We start from the raw sequence: 21,262 nt of genomic DNA on the forward strand, positions 1-21,262 counted from the left end.
CAGTTGATGTTATTAGACTCACCACTCTGGCTTCCTTGTTCTAGTTTACTAATTTGATCTATCAGAGAACATGTTGTCATTCCAATTGAAATGCCAGTGGAAGGTATGCAAGTATAGTAAATCTATGTATACACTCATATACATATATATAAAAAACACAGCAGAACACTGTATTGACTTACACACATTGTTTAATTACCAAGCAGCAGTGATTTATTCAGCTTTTCTCAAGCCAGACTTAGACCCACTCACACCAAGGTCAAGGAGAGAACAAAGAGACTCAGTTGTTTTGAGAAAGGGTGGCCTATCACTTTGACAGCAAGATAGGATATTTAGCGAGGCATATGGAAGGTTCTCATCAAGTTGTCTTGATGTCGCCTTTTCTTCATTGAAATGCTACAGCTAAGCTCTAATTTAACAGCATGGTACTCAAGACTCCTCCTTTGCATTGTTCACCTTCTGAAAGAAAAAAAGCACAGAAAGTGGGTTGCACAATAAATGTGCATTTGTATCTTTGCCATTCAGCTGGAAAGTGTGTTGGAGTATTAATGTCAGCAGCTTTATTTTCCCATTTCTTTGACAGGTCCAAAACTGAGAAGACCTTCGTTTTGTAATGCTCCTCTGCAGAATAAGAAAACAGCTTATTAAAGTGTTTCTGTTTACCCTTTGCCATAATTACAATTTTTCAGTTTGGTGATTTGGTTTCAAAGAATGTTTGCTTTTTCTGCTAGCTGGAGCTTAGCATGGGGTAGATGGGGGAATAAATATATTTCTGAGCAAAAGTTTGCACAAAAAATGAGAAATCTTTAGAATTATAAAAGCAAATATCACACTTATCAGGAAGAAGCTGCTTATTATCTTCGCTACTAAGCATGTTCAGTGATTTTCTGGTTCAGACACCAGACAATATTACCTAGTATGATTTCCTATTGGTGACTGAGACAAAACCCAAAGACTTAGGATATGAGCATGCTTATTACCATTAGATATTCTGAGAGAAAATTAAGAAAAGGTTTCAGGTAAAAAAAAATCTGGAAAGAAGTTTGCCTGTGGGCAGAGTATCCTTTCATCTATAGAAAATGAGACCACTGAGGTTTTTCTTAACGCAGAACAAGAATCAAAGCAAAGGGGACACAGGAGTCACATAGGTCATTTGAACAAGAAGATATTTTTCCCTTTGAGAATAAACAACTTACGCAAAGAAACAGGCTCAAAGTTGTAAACAAATTTTATCTAGCAATTATTGGTAAAATAGAAACTCCTTTTCCCCCGTACATAATAAAAGTGATATCTGGAAAGCGTATTTTTTGCAATACCTTTCCAAAAGGAAGCATCACTGAGTAGATTAAATTGCTGGCTTATGGATGAGGCAAAATAAAATTGTGTTCTAAAAATTTTGCTCATTTCTATCATAATAAAAGACAAGACTGGAAATTGAATAAAACTCCTGAGAAGTATTTACAGCAATAACGAACACTGTTCTTGAGGTGCGAGTACTGCAGAAGAGAGTGTTGTTTTAAGGATGTATATCACAAGCAATGAGCATACACAGAAATCCATAAACAAAAAGAAAAAACAGAAAAGGTTGTGTTATTTCATTGTTCAGTTGAAAGGCTTAAGACTTCTGCATTGAGAGGTACACTCTGTATAAAGAGGTTTTACCCACGGGTGAATAATATGACTCCTTAGCTATTTGGCTAATTGGGAATTTCTGGAGAACTTTGCTCAGGATAAATGGATGGTATGAAAGCTAGATATCTAGTGACCTTTTCAGGTCTATAAATAATACATCTTTTATATTTTCACTTGCTTTTGTGTTTCTTCCTTCTGGAGAACTAAAAGGTGGCAGAAATATCACCTTCTTAAAGCTGAATCTTTAGCAAATTATTATTCTCTCATACATACTTCCTGCCTGGGAACCCTCATAAGGCATTTGATATTTCCTCTTATTTCATCAGTTACCAGCCCCTCACACCTTCACTTTCTCCTTCTCCCAATACTAGTCATGTTATCCTTTTACTTTTTTTCTTGGCTTCCAAAATCTTGAATCCTTGGAAAGGAGTGCTACTGATGGTATGTAGCTGTGGGCAGTCAGCAGCTGACTGTCTTAAGTCCAAAGCAGCTTAAACAACCAGTGTTCTCCCTAAGGGAGTAAGCCTTTCACAAATTTCTCACTATACTGAGTGGATTATACACGGGATGCTGAAGTGGAAGTAAGCATTAAGTAAGACAGGAAAGGGAAGAGTCTTTCAGCTGCTCTCCTGAGTGCCTATGACCTGGCAGATAAAGACACCCCTCTGCAACTGTGCTTATTGCACTTCTCATGTTATGTTGGATTAAAGCAGTGTCACAGAGTTTTTCTGCAGGGAATTTGGCATCTAAACTATACTAAGCAGTAAGTGGCTGTGTATAAACAAAAACAGCAGTGTAGTTCTCGAGTTGGGGATCAATGGAATAAACCTTCGCAGCAATGTACAAATGATGTATGTTCTATCTTGTGCGGAGACCCTAAATGTGGGACAAATAGTAATTTGTTGCCATTTAGTAGGAGGTATATATGATTTGCGTACCAACCAGCTGTGGTGGGTTAGCCTTGGCTAACAGCCGAGCTCCCACTCGGCTGCTTCGCTCCCTTCTCCCCTCAGGGGGAGAAAATAGGAAGAATAGGAACGAGAAAGCTCGTGGGTCGAGATAAAGACAGGCAGGTTGATTACTAATTACTGTCATGGACAAAGCAGACAAGGGGAAAATTAACTCATAAAAATGTAATTACTAATTTGGATAGCTGGAAACAGAAAGACAAACATTAATACCACACCATTCCTCCCCCCTTTCCCTATTTAAACCCTTGTCCTCCACCTTTGGATTCACAGGAAAACATATCACAGCCATTGGAACAAAGTTTATACTCTTTATTTTCCAAAACAGATAACAATCAGCATATGATTTTGCAATATTTTAGGCTAGTTGAGTAAACCCATGCAATTTGAGTAATTTTTAATGTTTCCAGGTGAATTTAAAGAGAAAAATGCTTGCTACTTTGAGAATGGACCTGTTTCTCCTGTTCTTCGAGGCAGTGACTGAGATTAAGAAACAACAATAAATGACTGATTTTGTAGCACTTGTTAAATGATATTAATTGTTTATATTTCCAAAGCTTTCAGATACCTAACTGAAACATTAGGGAAATGAAATTTGGAACACATTCTTGTCATCTCCCAACTCAAATGGCAAGAAAGAATTAAGGCTAACTGTAATGAATAACATTTATTTTGACAAAAGAAGCTGAAAAGAATAACAGCTTATAGTGTATTAAATTTTTGTCCTGATTATTTGAATTAAAGGCTTTATTAAATTAACTGATTTTCAGAAAGTTATAATCTCATTTTAAGACAGCTTTCACAGTAAAAACCTGGGGCAATAACATCCATAATAATATAGACAAAATCACAAACTGGGAAGGAAAAAAAAGTCACTGGAAATATAAAAAGGCCCAATGAAAGAAAATGAAAGATTGGCATTTTACCATGAAATATTCTCTGTTGGCAGCTCTATCTTCAGAGCAGATTTCACAGGTGACAGTGGAGGCATTCACCATGAAGACTGTTACCTGCAGTGTGCTCCTATGTGGGAAGAGCTATTCCGAGGGCAGGACCTGTTCCCACCTCTTTCCAGAAACCAATGTCTAGATGGTTTGTCACAATGAGAGTTTTTGTAGCATGGGACCTGTGCAATTTGAGAGCACATCGAGACCAAGAACACAGTTTGCATCAGGCCATGACTGGGAATCAGAGTACCAACCTGACCCACCAGCGTAACAGCAAAGCTTTCTGAATTGCATTCTTCTGTCAAAGACTCAGTTGTCTAAAACTTGTATGAGTCAATTATTTGATTAAGGTAAGAATGGGTTGGCAGGGAAACGGGATGGGGGAAAGAGCTGATGTTATCTTGAACTATGCTAAAAATAAAAAAGCAGTATATAGTTACCGGTGTGATCAGACTCTACAAATAGCTGGGTTGTACAAAGAGCATCATGCTGCTTCACCAGATAACTATATAACTAAGATTACTGCTGTACATTTCACAGATTAAATGTGAAAATATAGTAAGGAAATACAAACAAATAGCAGCTTGCAAAAACGCATGATTATTTACATTGCCAGAAGTACAGACAACTGAGATGCCAATTTTCAGTCATGAGCCTTCACATGGATCAAATGCCATCCCATCTCTTTCTTAGGGCAACAAATCCTTTATTTCTACAGAAACACACAAAAGAAGGTTGAGGATTGGCATACGCACTTCCAGTTCTCCTCTATAAGTTATCAACAGTAGTATGCTGTGAGGAAGTCTTTTAGTCCTTGCATTTCATCTGGTAAAATCAGCTACCCGGATTATTTCATATGCTCCTGTTTGGCTTTTTGTTTGTTTGTTTGTTTTTTGTTCACTGATCTGAGATTGCATCAAACCGGCATGTTTACCTATTGGAAACTTAGGTTGCTTTAGTTTCATGAGTGGCATCTCACATCATAGCTTTTCATCTGACTTATGCTAATAGCAAATGGGTGGCTGGTATATTCTCCATTTACATTGTCTTTGCTGCCAGTCAATCTGATTCACCCACAGAAGAAAAGTAGTAGTACTAAAATGATTTCATTTGTTTCTTGTGACCTTCATGTTGGTAAAGCACTGGTTTTCCTCAACTTTGCCATGTTGTTTCACTTTCTCTGCTCTCTTTGGGCTTTAGAAAGTGAAAAGTTTGTACTTTACCAACAGGCAGGGCAAACAGACCATGCTTTTACTGCTTCAGGTTAAATAGAAATATTCATCATTAACGTGACTTGCGGAGTCAACGTACTGATAGTACATTGAGGTGCTCAGAGCACGTGTGAGCTTCAGGCTACACTGGTCAATGAAACATAAAAATAGCACCAGTCACAGAGCACATTTTCATGATTTAGTGAAGATTTTCCCTGTCAGCAATTTGATTGAATGTTAAGAAGAAATGATTTAGGATTGCAGGTAGTCTTGCAATCTTGCTGATATAAGAGCTACATTCAACCTTTCACTCCCTAGATAAGATTAAATGGAAAACAGACTCACTTCAATGCTGAGCAGGTAGGTAAAGAAAAACAAGAACAGCAAAAGAGGCAGGAAAACACACACACACGCTGACACACACAATCAGGTCAATGCTGTGTTAGCATTGCAGCCTTTCCACGAGAAACAGGGCACTTTTGCATTTCTACCTTTGTCAAACACAGTTCATTACTGCTTGTTTTGCCTCTGCCCCATGGAAACTTTTTCCAGGTACATGTGTCCAAGTGGATCACATTCTTGCAATGATAAGTACCACTGTAACTACTGTGGACCTCAGCAGAAAAGATAAAGTGCAAAATGTGAATGATCACAGGACTCAGTCTCTCTACTGCCCTGGTTTCTTTGTTTTTCTCTTGGAAGTCTTTGAATGAGTCTTTTCTTCCTTGTTTGAAGCAGGATTAGTGGGAAATTGCAGTCCAAATCCATTAGGTCCGTTTAGGAAGACACATTGAAAGTAGCGGACAGGAGCTAGGAAAAGAAGGAAGAGATGGTTAATGTTTATGGCTTCCAAACTGGGGCCATGAGTCTATTCCATGTTCTTTCAGACAAACATCTGTATAATTTGATTCCCATTAAGTGAGTCAGTCTCCATGGTAGGAGACCAACACTAATCTAGCAAAGTTCCTGGGCCAGGTTACTCTTGGGGTCACTGGAAGAAAAAATAGGGGAAGTACAACTTGACCAAAGAGCTTGAGGAGAATATGTCAAGAGATTGTGGCCAAGCAGCTGGAAAGTGATAGGAGAACCTCATGATAAGAAGGGAGACAAGGGCTGGAGATTATGACAGATAGGAAAAACAAAGAGCAAGGGTTACTTTGTGGACAATTTGAGAGTGGGAAAGCCCAAAGAGTGGAGGTAAGATAGGATAAACACTACAAATGGGACAGGAATAAGAACAAGGGGACTGGAAAAGGCAGGATAGGTACAAGAATTTTTAAGATAAGGAGGACAAAACAATCACCTTTTGTCGGAGAAGTGTGTAAGGGGTATGAGGGTCAAACACCTCTGACTATTGCAGCTCACTGTCTTCCAGAACGAGTGTTTTGGACAATTGCTCTGCTGTCAGCCAGCAGTCAAAACTAGTGGTAAAACACTTCATGCCTCTTCAGTGCTCCCACATTTTGAGCATGACAACCAAAGCAAGTAGGTTTTTTTGCTTTTTTCATCAATACTAAATAGACTATAGCAGAGGATTTTAAATATCAAAATATAAAAAGCAATATTATATATAAAAAGTGATATCTGAAACAAAAATTTGGGAACTCTTCTTTTTGTTTTTAAAAACTTTTAAATGAAACTTTTCTTAAATTCTTTCAAAAATCTACAAATATGTCTGAAAAAAAATTTAATTTTGAACTGGAGTGTCATTAGAATGAACTTGAAATGTTTAACTGAAAAGAAAAGTCCACATTTTGTTCAAAATTTATTTTGGTGGTTAGACAAACTAAGACACAATGTTTCATGGATTTATTCTTATATTAAGACAGTGTTTATACATGAGTAAATGAAGCAGAATCCTTTGCTAAAAGATGGAACTATTTTGGTGCATTATATTGTATGTGAGTTCTGGTAGATACTGTTATCAGAGTTCAAGATTCGGTAAGCAAGGTGCTATGCTTCCAAATATAGGTATAGGAAGAAGGCATTTTCAGGTTTTGTATGATATTCAAACTATTAAAAAAGGCCTTTTTTTCCCTACCATCTTTGTAGATTGCTTCTTATTAATTCTCCCAGTACAAAACTACTCATTTATGAAAGAAAATTTCATCAGCATGCCTTGCCGGGATGGATCTTTTATATTTTACCTAATCAAGCAATGAGAGCTTTGTAGATATATTGCAAGTGCCTGTTGTATTTTGTATTTATTTATATATTTTCTGCTAAGTTTCTCATATATTGTCTTTCTTCTTTATTACTGATGAGATTTACACTTTCTGTAAACTGAATGGTCTGTCTTTAGCATATTCTGACTTGTTAAGCAAAACAAAGTCAGTTGCCAGCATAGAAGGTCTATGCAGAAGGAAATGGTTTCAGAATGATGCTCTTTGCTATGTGCTCTTTCAGGATTTCCCTTTCATGTTGTCCTTAGGCTGCTTTATCATGCAAACCTGAGCTGCAAAATATACAGATGAAAACTTCATTCAAACAAATAACAACATCTTTGGAACTGTGTCTATGTCTGAATCTGCAACAGTGTTATGATATAAGCCAGAGCCAGGAGAACAATTTCAATTTTGGCATGCAAATAAGCATCCCATTCTGCCTTCATAATTCCCACATTAAATGTGAATACAGAATGTGTCTTTTAAACTGAAAAGGATTCTCACTTTCCATGTATCGTCTCATATCTTGAGGGCAAATGTTACCAAAAAAAGATGAACAGTAGGAGCAAAATATGTGGTTTAACACTAGATGTCTTTTGTCAGCTTAGCTGAGACAAAAAAAAAAGTCTTGTATCTGGCCTTATGCTTTTGTTTAGGAGGTATTTTATGAGAATGCATATAATTACTTAAATTTCCTTATGAGCATTACTGAGGAAACAAAAAAAAAAAGTCAATGCTGGAAAAGTGTAGAAATGTGGGTTTTTTTAAAAACAAATGGTAATTAATGCTGTTATATAAGGACATCTGATACTTAAGATTAAAGGCTGGAGGAGGGGGTATTTGCTTTGGTTTTCACTTTGTGAAAGGAAAGGGCATGTTTTTTCCTCACAAAAAGAGAAAAATACTTTAAATTTTTTTTTGATCTTTTAAAATGATTTTTTGCCTGGATGGAGAAGCATTTGGAGTGAGAACATCCAAGATGAGTTGCAGAAAACAGAGAAACAAACAAACGCCCCTGGATTCAGGGTTTGTGTGAAGCTGTTCACGTCTGGTCAAGAGGAAATGCTAAGTACATTCCATAGATATCCAATAAATTATACAAATATTCCATGGAGATTGTGTGTGCTCCTGATCTCTAAGTGACATGCATCTCACACAGAGGGCTGGTGTCAAGAAATGTGAGGAATATTGCAAGAACACTCTCTTGGTGTTTTGAATTTTTCAGCAGAAAGGAGGAAACCAGCCTATTGAGGTCCCTTTGGATGGCAACACAAGTCTAGTATATCATTGATTCCTCCCAGTATTTGTCATCCGCAAACTTGCTGGGGGTACACTCTACTGCATCATCCTGGTCATTAATGAAGATGTTAAATGGGATCAGACCCAATGTTGACCCCTGGGTTACCCTGCTAGTTACTGGCCTCCAATTTGACTTCCTGCCACTGATCACCACCCTCTGGGCCTGGCACTTTAGCCAGTTTTCAATCCACCTCGCTGTCTGCTCATCAGCTTCCCTATGAGAATCCTATGGGAGACAGTGCCAAAACCTTACTGATGTCAAAATAGACAACATCCACTGCTCTCCTCTGGTCTATCAAGCCAGTCATTTCATCATAGAAGGTTGTCAGGTTGGTCAAGCATGCCTTCCCTGTTGTGAATCCATGCTGACTATTCCTGATGAACTTCTTGTCCTTCATGTGCCTGGCAATGGTTTCCAGGATTAGCTGATCCATCACCTTCCCAGGGACTGAGGTGAGGCTGACCAGCTTGTAGTTCCCCTTGTAGTCCTCCCTGCACATTTTGAAGACAGGAGCAACCTTTCCTTTCTGCCAGTCCTCAGGCACCTCTCCCAATTGCCATGATTGTTCAAAGACTATTAATTTTGCTTTGAGGATCCAATTTTACATTTAAAGAGCTAGAATGCAAATTACAGACTATTTGTTGTTAATTGTTCTCTTTAAGCCTATTGAATGGAAAAGGTAACAGGTAACAGGTAAGACAACTAGCTGACACAAGTCCCAGTAAGGGACTAGACACTAGGGGACAAAGACAATCCATAAGACCATTGGAATAATTAAACAGTGATTTTCAATATGGTTCCATTTCCACAAATTCTCATAAGGCAAGGATACCAGCAGAATCCACTTGGCTGAGAACCAGCAGATAGGCTCACAGAAGTCCAATTACATCCCAGAATCAGATCTACCTTTCAAGGCATGCACATCTATCATATCCCCTATGGATTCTATTACAGTGTCATCCACAAGTCCTTTACCATCCCAAATAGATTGATTATTCTGTGTCTCATCCCTGACAAAGGCAGTGAAGAGTTAAATCCATCTGTATCTGGCATAAACCATCAATTTATGTGAATCTGTGTAGAATATTAGAATCAATGCATGAGAAAGCTTCACTCTCAGGTTTGAATATTGCTTAACAGGTGGTTACAGCTTTTTGCCTTATGGTGGCTTATATTGGTTAACAGTCTTTATTTACTGTCTGGGCAGAAAGATTCACACTCAGCCATTTACACTTCCAAAGCATGAGAAAGCAGACACTGATGAAGTAACAATAAGAACCAAAATCTCTTCGCACTGAGAGAAATATTAAGAAATTGCTGGGAAAGAGAGGAGGTCTAAATCTGAATAGATCACCATACGAGCCTTCCATACGAAGGGAATAAAGGAGTCCTCAACCAGGGGTCTCCTTCTGTGACAAATATGCATGGAGAAAGATTTTCAAGAGAAGCCCAGTGTGTTGGGTTTGTGTGGCAAGGTTTTGGTAGCGGGGGGGCTACAGGGGTGGCTTCTGTGAGAAGTTGCTAGAAGCTTCCCCTGTGTCTGACAGAGCCAATGCCAGCCAGCTCCAAGACGGACCCGCCGCTGGAGAAGGCTGAGCCCATCAGAGCCTCTGTGATAACATATTTAAGAAGGAAAAAACCAGTTAGAGAGAGCTTTTGCAGCCAGAGAGAGGAGTGAGAAGATGTAAGAAACTCTGCAGACACCAAGGTCAGTGCAGATGGAGGGGCAGGAGGTGCTCCAGGCGCCGGAGCAGAGATCCCCCTGCAGCCCGTGGTGAAGGCCATGGTGAAGCAGGCTGTCCCCCTGCAGCCCATGGAGGAAGGATGAGGAGGTGTAGAGATTCCACCTGCAGCCCATGGAGGACCCCACGCCGGAGCAGATGGAGGCACCTGAAGGAGGCTGTGGCCCGTGGGAAGCCCACGCTGGAGCAAGCTCTATGTAGGACCTGTGCCCCTGTGGAGAGAGGAGCCCACACCAGGGCAGGTTTGCTGGCAGGACTCGTGACCCTGTGGGGGACCCTATGCTGGAGCAGTTTGTTCCTGAAGGTCTGCACCCCATGGGAGAGACCCATGCTGGAGAAGTTCGTGAAGGACTGTCTCCTGTGAGAGGGACTCCATGTTGGAGCAGGGGAACGATGAGAGGAGTCCTCCCCCTGAGGATGAAGAAGCGGCAGAAACACCGTGAGATGAACTGACCGTAACCCCCATTCCCCGTCCCCCTGTGCCGCTGAGGGGGGGGAGGTTGAAGCCGGGAGTGAAGTTGAACCTGGGAAGATGGGAGGGGTGGGGGGAGGTGTTTTAAGAGTTGATTTTATTTCTCATTCCTCTACTCTGTTTTGCTTAGTAATAAATTAGATGAATTCCCTCTCTCAGTTCAGTCTGTTTTGCTCGTGATGATAATTAGTGAGTGATCTCTCCCTGTCCTTATCTCGACCCACAAGCTTTTCGTTATACTTTTTGTTCTCCCCTGTCTAGTGAAGGAGGGGAGTGATAGAGTGGCTCTGGTGGGCACCAAGCCCCAGACAGGGTCAACCCACCACACCCAGTCACCAGGACAAAGACTATTGAGCATCTATCAGCTAACTAAAAAACCCTGTAGTGGAATAGACCCTATAAAAGCTCAGTGCCAGGTAAGCACTGACTTGTTCAATCACGTTCTGCATATTTATGCCTTTATAGACCCTTATATCATAAGCAGTCTATTTTGGAATTGTTTCTGTGCTCATTTAGCTGAAGTAGTTCTTTAAGAAAACTGATGAATATGGCGGCATTCAATCCGTAGAGATGTAATGGATCTTAAAAGTCAAAGTGGTGGGACACTGGAAAAGAGTTTGGCTTCCAATGCATTGATCCAAATTTCCAAAGGATGATAGTCTCTATCTCCACTTAAGCAGCGTATCTCATTTGGGAATTGGTAATGCAGGGGCTAAAGAGGAAAAACAATTCTCATTTCCTCCTTTAGCTGTGTGCAGTCTAGTTGGGAACATATTTAAACTCGAAGGATGTCCAAGGACCTTGTGATAGTTTTCATGAAGGTTTTCCTGAGTTAATATAATTTATTATCATTTTAAAGAAGTCTACTTAGGCATAGCTTTCTACCATTTAAAGTACCAAACTCCAATTTAAGTGCCTACTCAAGCAATTAATGGGAGTTTTGTGTAAGGAATTATGGAGATCCAAAGAAACAAATACATGATTTTTTTCATGATAGTATTTTTTGAAATTAATCTTACAAGGAAAGGGGGTAGAAAATTCAGTAATAAAATTTACTAATCCTAAAGAATGTAAAGGTGTTTCTGTTTATGTGTTACAACAGTTAAAGCCCCATTTTTACAAGGCTCAGATAGCTGTTTTTAAGGCAAGTCACCAAATAAAATATTCATTAAAAAGCAATAGCTTTTAGCAATAGCAGTTTGGTTAGTAGGGAAAAATTACAGAGAATGTGTGAGGAAAAAATTTTTATTACTGGTGTTTTCTAGTTTGAATCAAATTTCTTTACTTAGAGCCTTTCCTAATAGAATTAAACAATTCAATAAAGCACAAAAATTCAGGCAATCATAGCATTAGAAACATCTATTTAGTAAGCAATTCTAAGTAAGATAAAGTAGTAACAATTGCACTCCTTTCTGATTGCTTCTCAGGAATGCGCATGCTGTGTTTTCGTTCAGAAATCAAAACTGAACCACACGAGAACAAAGAAAACCTGTTCTGATGACCGTGGAGCTGAATATTTTTTCACTTACTAAAGTGCAAGGAAGAGAGGTATTTCCCCCCCTGCTCTGCTTCTATCAAACAATATGGACTCTTCCCCTTAACATTTCAGTAAAATTACAGTATGACAAACTGACCAGAGAAAGCACAGGGGTAGATGGGGAAGGGAAGTGGTGTGGAATCCTTGCTAAATGTCACCAGTTTTTGCCTTTGGACCTTCTAAAACAAGTATAGAAGTCTTTGTGCTTAGTGGCACCGCGTAACTGACATTTAATTAAATCCGATTGTTCTGAATAGCAAAGCTGAATGCTGAGGGCCTATGCAGGAGACCAAATACTGTTTTCTCAAATTCACAACATGGTCCATGTTTAGATACTGGCAGCTCAAATAACATGGTTTGCTTCAAAAAATTAGACTTATCTTTTTTTGATAAATCCTTTTCAACACATTTCTTATTATTGAGCATGCTGTACCACCACACTACCACCATTCTCAGGAAGTACAATGCTCAGTGGGAAGGAGGATGGGGAAATGAAGAGAAAACTTTTATATGTCCATTAAACATAAGCAAGAAATATCACTACCACTTTAAGTCCATTCTATAGATCTAAAAACATCCCCTTAAAATGACATTTTTCTAGCATTGTATAGGCAATGTGTAGACAGTAAAGGGAAAAAAAGAAATTGTCCCATGAGGATACTTCTTTTGCATCTTATTTTGTGTCTTGAATAAGGAAAGAAAATGAAGAATGGTCAGAAAGTGGCTCTCAAACCTAATTTCAAAGTGTCTGTGATATAATGCAATTAAGTGCTCATCTTTGTAAACACCGTCCAAGTTTTCATATCCATTGTAGCAGGGTGTTTGGCAGATAATAAGTTAGTTAATAAAAAAGTTCTGAAGGTGTTTAAGTAGCAGAGTTAAGTACTAGAAACAACATTGTTATTACAGCCACGAGAACTCGGATTGCGTGTTCTCCTTCATGGCTCTTTTTTAAGCATTGTGGGACTGCACGGTTTGGAGAAGGTAAAATAGTTATACTATAAAATAATAAATACACCTTTTCTCAAAAATAGTAGTCAGCAGTGAGCAAAAGACACCCAGAAGATTGTTCCATTTCTTATGAGTGTCTGTGGTCCCAACTCCCTCAGGAAAATTGCTAAATACACAAAAGAAACCAGCCTTTATCTATGTTTCAGCCAGCGGAACAAAAATAGTATCAGTACAGAGTCAGTAGCACGTGTCTTTAATAACACTTTCTTGGCATACAACATGTAAATGTATCAAATTAATAGTGTTAGAAGGTCATTCTGGTCATATTTAATGTCATTAGAGGGGTGAAAAAGTCACCACAATAAAAACATATATAAGATCCCAAGACGAGAACTGGTTAAACCCAGTTATGACTTGTTACTTGTCAAAGTCAGTGCTCTTTTTGAAACATGACGACAAAGCTCAGTGAATGAGATCTTCATTCTAACAAAGCCAATTTCTGCAGTAAAAGGCGAAACCTATTATTTCTATCTTTTAGCTTGAATGTGATAGATGACACCTAACAAGCATTTAAGGGAGCAAAAAATTCTGCATGTTAGTAACTAGCTCTTGCATTGCCTGGTAAGAAGGCTTAGTGGATAAATAAGCTATATGTTTAGAGAAGTGTGTTATATTCCATGTCATGGTCACTGCACACAAACCATGTAACTCTCACATGAATGTGTGAATATCCCCAAAGAGTGAGATTCCCCCAAAATTCATTAAAAAATTCTTTTTGTTAGACAGTAAAACCATGCAAGATCTAACAGTGCTACATATGTGGTAGTAGAGAGACTTCCAACAAAATCAGAGTACACAGTCTTACGATCTTGCCAGCACTGAGCTTTCAAAGGAGTCTGATGCTGGCATTGTGTGTTTTACTAGCCCAAAAGAATGAATCATTCAAGGAATGATATTCAAGAGGGACCAAAAATTAATGCAGGCCTGATCCAAAGTCTATTAAAATCTGTTGGATTTTTTCACAGCCTGCAGTGGTAATTACACCAGACTACAGTGGAATTTGGTGGGCAGCAATACAGAATTGGATTTTAGTGCTATTGCTCAATAAACAGTGATGGACTTTTGATAGGATGCACTGTGTGCTGATCATGTACCTTAGGCATGTTAACATGACTTGGTCTCTGTCGACTCATGCTTATGGCCAGCATGTTCAGCTAATGTAATTACAACATTCTGCATTAAAATAATTGTTTCTAAAGAGCCGTCAGTCACTAAAAGTTTAGTTTAAACTTTACATACAAACACATTTATGCACACAAAAAACATATAAACCAAAGAAGAAGGTAAAACCAATCAGGGATCTTATTATGTTAACAAGAATGGATACCAAATGACTGGAAGTTAATACCAGATATTCATTCAGCTGTGAAGGCATGGGATGGGGAGAGGAGGGGAGGAGAGGGGAAGAAAGGAGAGAGGAGAGGAACGGTGAATGATAAGTCAATTAAGCAACTAATGAAAGTGAAGCTGGCATTTGAATGATACAAGTGCTTTCTTTGTTTCAGTTATTCTGAAATATTTATTAAATAAAAGGTTTTTTGGGATGGGCGTAGTAGTATTTGTGCATGTTTATCTTCCTCAGTGAGAACTTTTCTACTAGGAGCAGCAGCACTTGTTTATGACAATAAAAACTCAGGAAAGACACAGTGCTTGAACGATGCTACTGACAAACCCCCATAGTTCCAAATTCACCGTGCTTCACATCAGACAGTAGAGGCACAACCTTCTGGATTTAGCTCTAGCCACATGATGTAATGCTGTGAAGCAATTCAGACTTCAAAGGGATGAGTAACCCATTGGAGAAGTTCCTCTCTCATTCACCATGGACCTTCTGCAAATATGCCCTTATTTAAGGACTTATGATTAGGAGGATCGAATCTGTGCCTGTGTGGTATGAAATGAAATGAAATGAAATGAAATGAAAAATGAAGCTAAAATAGAATATCTTCCTCACCCTGAAGTTGCACAGTTCTAGGAACAGGGTAAAACAGAAAGAAACTGTAGGAGCTCAATAGACTGGCTGCTTTAAAATATTTCACAGCATCTGCTGTCAGTTCTGGTCTCCCTATTTAAGAATTGCATCGCATAATTATGATTTGTCCACTGGATTTGACTACACTAATGATAGTAATCTGGAAACATGAACTGACTCCAACATCAGGATACCTGTTTTTCAGCTAATAAATGTTTATAAACAAAATCTATGTCAATAAAAAAGCAAGTTGCTCTGTCCTCTAAGCAAAGTCCCCTTCAGAAGAGAAGGAATATGACATAGGAGGAAATACTTTCCTAAAGTTCAAGAAGGATTTGAAGCAATGGCCATTTCTCTGGAACAAAGATAAATAATCTCTGACTCAGCAAACTGTTGAAGAATTACATTTTATATAGAGCTTTGCTTCCATGAGATATGTAATGGAAATACATAATATGTACTTCTCTTCTCTTCTCTTGCAGTGTGATTTAAGAAGATATATCAGTCAAACTAAAGGGCAAAACCAATTTAGCAATGACAAGCATTAAGATACTAGTTATTGATATTTCATTTGTGGCAAAATAATTCAGAGACTTATACTGAGCTATATTTCTTCTTTTTATTTTTTTTTTTTCTTATTTGACTTGGCACAAATTTAGTACATATTTATAAATGCTTGGAGCCACTTAGTTTAATTTTAGCAAAATGTTTTGACCCAGTTAAGAGGAATGGAATGAAATCATTGTCCAACAGGCATAAATAATATTACTAATTGGGTTCATTTTACAAAGTTAGGCAAATCAGATTCTCATTACTGGATGTAAACCAGCACACAAAAAAATAATACTGGGTTTTTTTATGGTCTTTTCATAGTCTAAAATAATGTTTTGTGTCTGACCTTATATCTTTAACAATGGTTTTCACTGTTGATTGGCAAGGACTTTCTCTGCTCGTTAATCTTCAGGATTTCTCTCTCATGGATTTTAGATTAGAGTCTATCAATGTGGTCTATAAAGTACAGTCACGGTTGTGGCACAGTTAAAGCTTGCATAACAATAAGAAAAGATTTTCAGTAATTTGAAGACTGAGCTAGTAAAGTTCAAGTGCTGTTAACATGTAGCTAATATTTAAGCGCTACATTGAAATTGAACTGAATCAACCCTGCTTCTGTCACTGTGCTGTTTACCATGAAAACTTATGATTGTTTTCTGGAGACGTGGACTTTAACTGAGCCCAAGTAACTCTTCATCATGCAAAGTTGATTGAGAATCTCTCTCAGTAATTCCTAATTATAAACAAATCTTGACAACAAATAAACTCAAGGTAAGGTAATGTAATTACCAAATATAGCCAAAGATAAAAAAAAAAAGGATTAGTTTAGAGCTAGGGATAGATGTCTTCCGGTAGAAGACACAGCAGGAACCCAAAGATTCTCCCCATGAAGTTTTTTGTTTCAAAAGATAGAACTTACCCTTTGGGCATTTAAATAGAATGTCTGTAATTCATAATTTAGATTACAATGTCACTATGTTGATAGGCTATCTATAAGCTTATAATTAACATAAAAACTGATGTATTGTTCTCATTTCTAGTATTTACAGATTCTGAGTTTCAAAACTTACTGCAATAAAGCCAATAAGTTTTCCAGTGACATGTAATCAGCTTCATACCAGATCATAAAGCTTTTATTTTACCTAGCTACCACAATATGTCTGATATTTCCTGCTTATATGGCTTTTCTATGTAGAAACAATCAAGAAGATTAGTTCAAGTTAACTTTAAAAATGGATTAATTAGGCCATATAAAAGTGTTGTGGGGGCACTCATTCAGAATTAAAGCAACCTCAGTGAAATTTTCATCAATTCAATTTCAAAATAGGTTAAACTAAATTAAATCAAGGTCACCTTAGTTCTTAATAAGTGACCACTCAACCATTTAGCACTGTTTAAGTGAGCTCTTTAAATATACACCTCTTGTTAACGCACAATATGCCTCTGGTTAGACAAGCCTGCCGAGATTCAGTCTCCAAGTATTTCTTTAAAAGTCAAATTCAGAACAGTGGCATGACTAATACCAAGTTGTTGGAAGGCCTGCATTGGCAGCCTTCTAACAAACAAATTCTAAACCAAACATGAAATGTTGACACGTTCCTGTATATCCTCGGAATGGAGGTTGTTCTACACGGATTCTCTTGCAAGCAGCCTTAGTGCACAGCTCATCCTGCTCTCACGCTGAGCGCTTGTGCTGCAGAGTGATGAGCACCCTGGAAAATCTTATTGAATGAGAATATCTTGCGTAGACACAGGTCCTGTAAATTAATGAGCACAGATCTTACAGAAAAAATTCTGAAGGAACTCAGAGTGCCAGTTCCTTCTATTATTTTCCAGCCATTGTTACACTGTCTTATGTCTAGAAAATGCAACATTAATATTAGTGATTTATTGCTGAATTCTAGAGAGAAAAAAAATGATGAATCTCTAATATAAACTATTTTAAGGATGCTATTACTGTTTTCGTTATTACTTTCAGAGACGTCTGTTACAGTTAATGGTCCCTTCCTTGATCTATATTTCTATTTTGAGAAATGACATCATATCTTTTCTCCTCAACATTTTTGTTCAGCTTCTTTGATCTAGTTGCATTCAAATAGTCAGCTTCAGTAGTAGGAGTTTATGCAGCTGAAGTTCTGGAAGAAACCGCTGACAATCCCAGAACCATCATACATCTGAGATATACAGACTGGGTGGCAAGGAGAGTAGAAAATACAGCATCTGCAGTTCATCGCCTATCCATAGATGAGAGCTACCTGTCCTGCAGTGATGAAGTTCTTGCCTTCCCTTTTGAATATTGTGCATTATTTTTAAAGTAGTTTGATGCTTCTGTTTTACAGAACAGGACCAATATGTTTGTGCTTAATGAAATTGACACAAACTGCAACTTCACAATAATGAAAAAAGATATTTTCCTCCAAAGTTTTCAAATGCTTCAGAACCGAGGAAAAATAAAGGAAAGTGGTCTCATTCTCTTTCAAAATAATTATCAATGGAAAAAATCTTACACTTTGCACTGCTGACAAGTTTATGTTCCCACAGCATTGAGGAAACACCTTTGATGGTCTCTCAAATGGCTTTCATATAAAATCTCACTTTAAATATAACTTTCTGCTTTTCCAGATTTGGAAATCATCTTTGCATTGGAAAATATATTACAGGAAGACAGAAAGTGCAAAGCAATAAAATGACCTTACAGTAATAAACCAATCACTGCGTGCTAATACGGACGTTTGATGAATTCATCCACTGGAGCTGCTCAGGTTTTCATGTGGTGATCGCTATGTGCCATTGAATATCTTTGCTGATAATATGATGAAATGATTCCTCTTCATGCTAGAAAACATCTGAGAAAGCGTGTTGCTCTCTATCACTGCAGAAGCAGAGTATAAATCTAGCTGAGAAATGCTTTTTTTCATAAAAAGGCTAGCATAGTATGTTCATATAAATGGTTTTCCAGCTCTGCTTAATGATAATTTTAGTTGTCCCAGAGGTACAACTACTTTGATGAGACAATACATAGAGTTCTGTCCAAGAAACTTTTAAATCTCTAATAATGTATGAAAGTAGATTAATGAATTAAGTTTATTTATGAAACATATATTTACACAGAAATTAGCATGACTATTTTAATTTCTATTGACTGTGAAAATAATCCACACATTTTTCTAATTTAACAAAGAAATTTATGTGGGATTAGTATCAGTTTCATTATTTCTCACTTTTCATGCTCTTCTATCACAGCTTTTCTATTTCTGCCACATCTGCACATCTGTGGGCTTAGATAACAGCACAGTAAAAACATCAACCTCTTCAACGAACTGTATGACAAAGGCAACAGACCTTGTTTCCTGAGTTTTCAGTCATGAGGACAATTACAAGATAATTGCAATAAACATAATCAACTTTTGATTAATTTTGATTTTCATACAGTTGAAAAATCTGCTTCTCTCTGCTTGTGAATACAGTTGTTATATGATAGAAGAAAAAACCAGGAAGTTCCAAGAATTCCCCCCCCTTTTTTTTTTCGTGTGTGTGTGTGTAAGTTTCAGCCTTTGTACAAGTGTCAGTTTTGACATTTAGGACAGGAGGAAGAAGGGGAAAGAATTTTATGTAATAGGTTGCAGTTCTACAGGGGAATGAAATTTAGTGTCTACTGCACTTATTACCGTTGTTTATGAAAGGTACACTACTACTAAAAATTCTGTTTAGATGTGGAGCACTCTAAAATTGAATATATGGATAGCTTTATATATAGCTTATTTTTCTTTATCTGATTGCTTTTTAATACCAGGGAAAGGTTGAAGGTCTCTGATCAAAATCTAAGAACACACAAATCTACTCTATTCAGCTTTTGAAAGCTGAAAGAAGATTTACTATTCAAATTTTTAGATTAGCTAAGAAAGTGTAAATCATTTTCTACTTCCATTTATCAGCAAAAAGTATTAGTATTCAGGGCACTGGGGAAAATGCTCGGGCTTCATCTGCAAGCGGAACAGGCAAGAGCTATCAAGTTCCAAGTCACGTGTGCATAACCTAGTATTTGGTGTCAACTTTTAAATTCTCAGTGTGAGCAAATACCAAAGAACAACATTCATAAAGAGAAATCACTTTGATGTTCTTCTGGAAAGCTTTCATCCATTGTCTGAAAACTGACTTATTCTTTTTAGTGGACAAAGAATAGTTTGAAAATGCTCACATAGTAAGTTTTGTTTGCAAAGCCAGCTATGAGGACCTGTTTGCACAGAACTGCTTGTGATCTTATGACATCCAGTCAAGAATAATTGCACAATGATAATGTACAATTAAATTAGCCAATCATAGCAATTACTGTAAATGAAAGCCACAGTGATACGGTCTTTCAGTGATGTGAATTTCGCAGGAGCATGGTGTGCGGGAGAAAGTCCACTGGCAGACAAGTTTTAGTACATTCCTTGTTTACACTGAATTTGGAATTTTGCTCCATAAGATAATCCTTTCCTCTCCTGGAAAAACTTTGTTTTAACTTACTGGTTATTTATGATGATTAGCATTACCTGATCTATATGAATTTTATGTTAATAAAATAGTCATAACTTTTTGCTAGCATAGATTCTACATTCTGTATCTATCAGTTAACAGCAACATCATTAAGAGGAATTTAAGTCTATATCTGACTCTATAACTCTGTATTCCTGATTTAAAAAAAAAAAAAAGATGAAAAAAGCTCTAAGCCATTCTTATAGGTAAATGTAATTGCCCTTATACAACAAAGCCCTGTGAGCCATGTGTGCAAATATTTTCATACAAATACACATGATAACATTTGGATGCTTGATCTTAGCATTTAATTTGCATTTTCTCTTCCTTGTCAGATTGCCCTGTACTTGTTTTGTACTCAGCTACCTTTTTATTATTATTAGGGATAAATAGTTATTTCTAAATACATATATATATAATTACACATATATTACACATTTTATATCCTGTATATAGAACTCTAAAGCATTCTGCTAATAGTAAAAAAGGTGAAAAAATACTATACAACAAAACAGTCTGGATGATTAAAGTTCAAATTCTTTCCTCAGTAGTTTAAGACAAGTTGCATTGGGAGGACCCATATTAATATTTAGTTCATATTTTCTGTGTAAATCTCACAAGTGAGGTTAAAGATTTTGATCCTTGTCTGTCATGAATCAGTTCAGCTCCAATGAAGTCCTAGGGATTAATTTATACTGGTCAAGAATCTGGAACATATTTTTATTTTTACCATAAATTCGGAAAAAAATGGATCTAACCAATAAAACAATGCAGAGGGATTTCCTCCTAACGTGCCCTACCTTTATTCACCCTTTTTTTGTGGGAGCTTTGGGATGGAGGCACACTGTGATGGGAGGCAATATATATTAATGTGAGAGAAAATGAATTGAACATGCTGCTTCTTATGTACTTTTCTTATGGAACAGATTTTCTATGAGGTGCATGGGTTGTTTTGTTTTGTTTTGTTTTGTTTTTAAACCATGCACTGCCAAATTAATTACAGGCCACTTGGTTTATGAAGTAATTAGCTGAATATATCTTTAAAAGTTTAGGAAGGTGATAAAACATTTGGGCAAATCATTCTCCACAGGAACAATATTTATGGGTTTGATTTACCTGGCTTGCCTTACATCTTGTTCCCTAGACTGGAATGAGAGATGTGAAAAGATTGCAAGTGTGATCTCCTTTACAAAAAAACAAATCAAAACACAACCACAACCTGAAAATCAAAAAGG

General features: G+C 37.4%; 1 protein-coding gene across 21 annotated transcripts in view; it reads right to left on the reverse strand.

Annotated features, from left to right (window-relative positions):
- Window positions 1-394: 394 nt before the first annotated feature.
- TRDN (triadin) overlaps window positions 395-21,262 on the reverse strand; it is a 246,075-nt gene continuing 225,207 nt past the window's right edge. For 20 of the 21 annotated variants that reach the window (XM_054820900.1, XM_054820910.1, XM_054820901.1 and 17 more), the window contains one exon: window positions 2,908-5,568. In XM_054820900.1, the coding sequence (XP_054676875.1) occupies window positions 5,426-5,568 (143 nt within the window). In that variant the 3' untranslated portion in view covers window positions 2,908-5,425. Of the gene's footprint in view, window positions 460-2,907; window positions 5,569-21,262 lie in introns of those variants that run through there. The other variant, XM_054820908.1, reaches the window with a different exon arrangement.

The sequence above is a fragment of the Grus americana genome, chromosome 3 (assembly GCF_028858705.1).
Source record: "Grus americana isolate bGruAme1 chromosome 3, bGruAme1.mat, whole genome shotgun sequence".
Lineage (NCBI taxonomy): Eukaryota > Metazoa > Chordata > Aves > Gruiformes > Gruidae > Grus > Grus americana.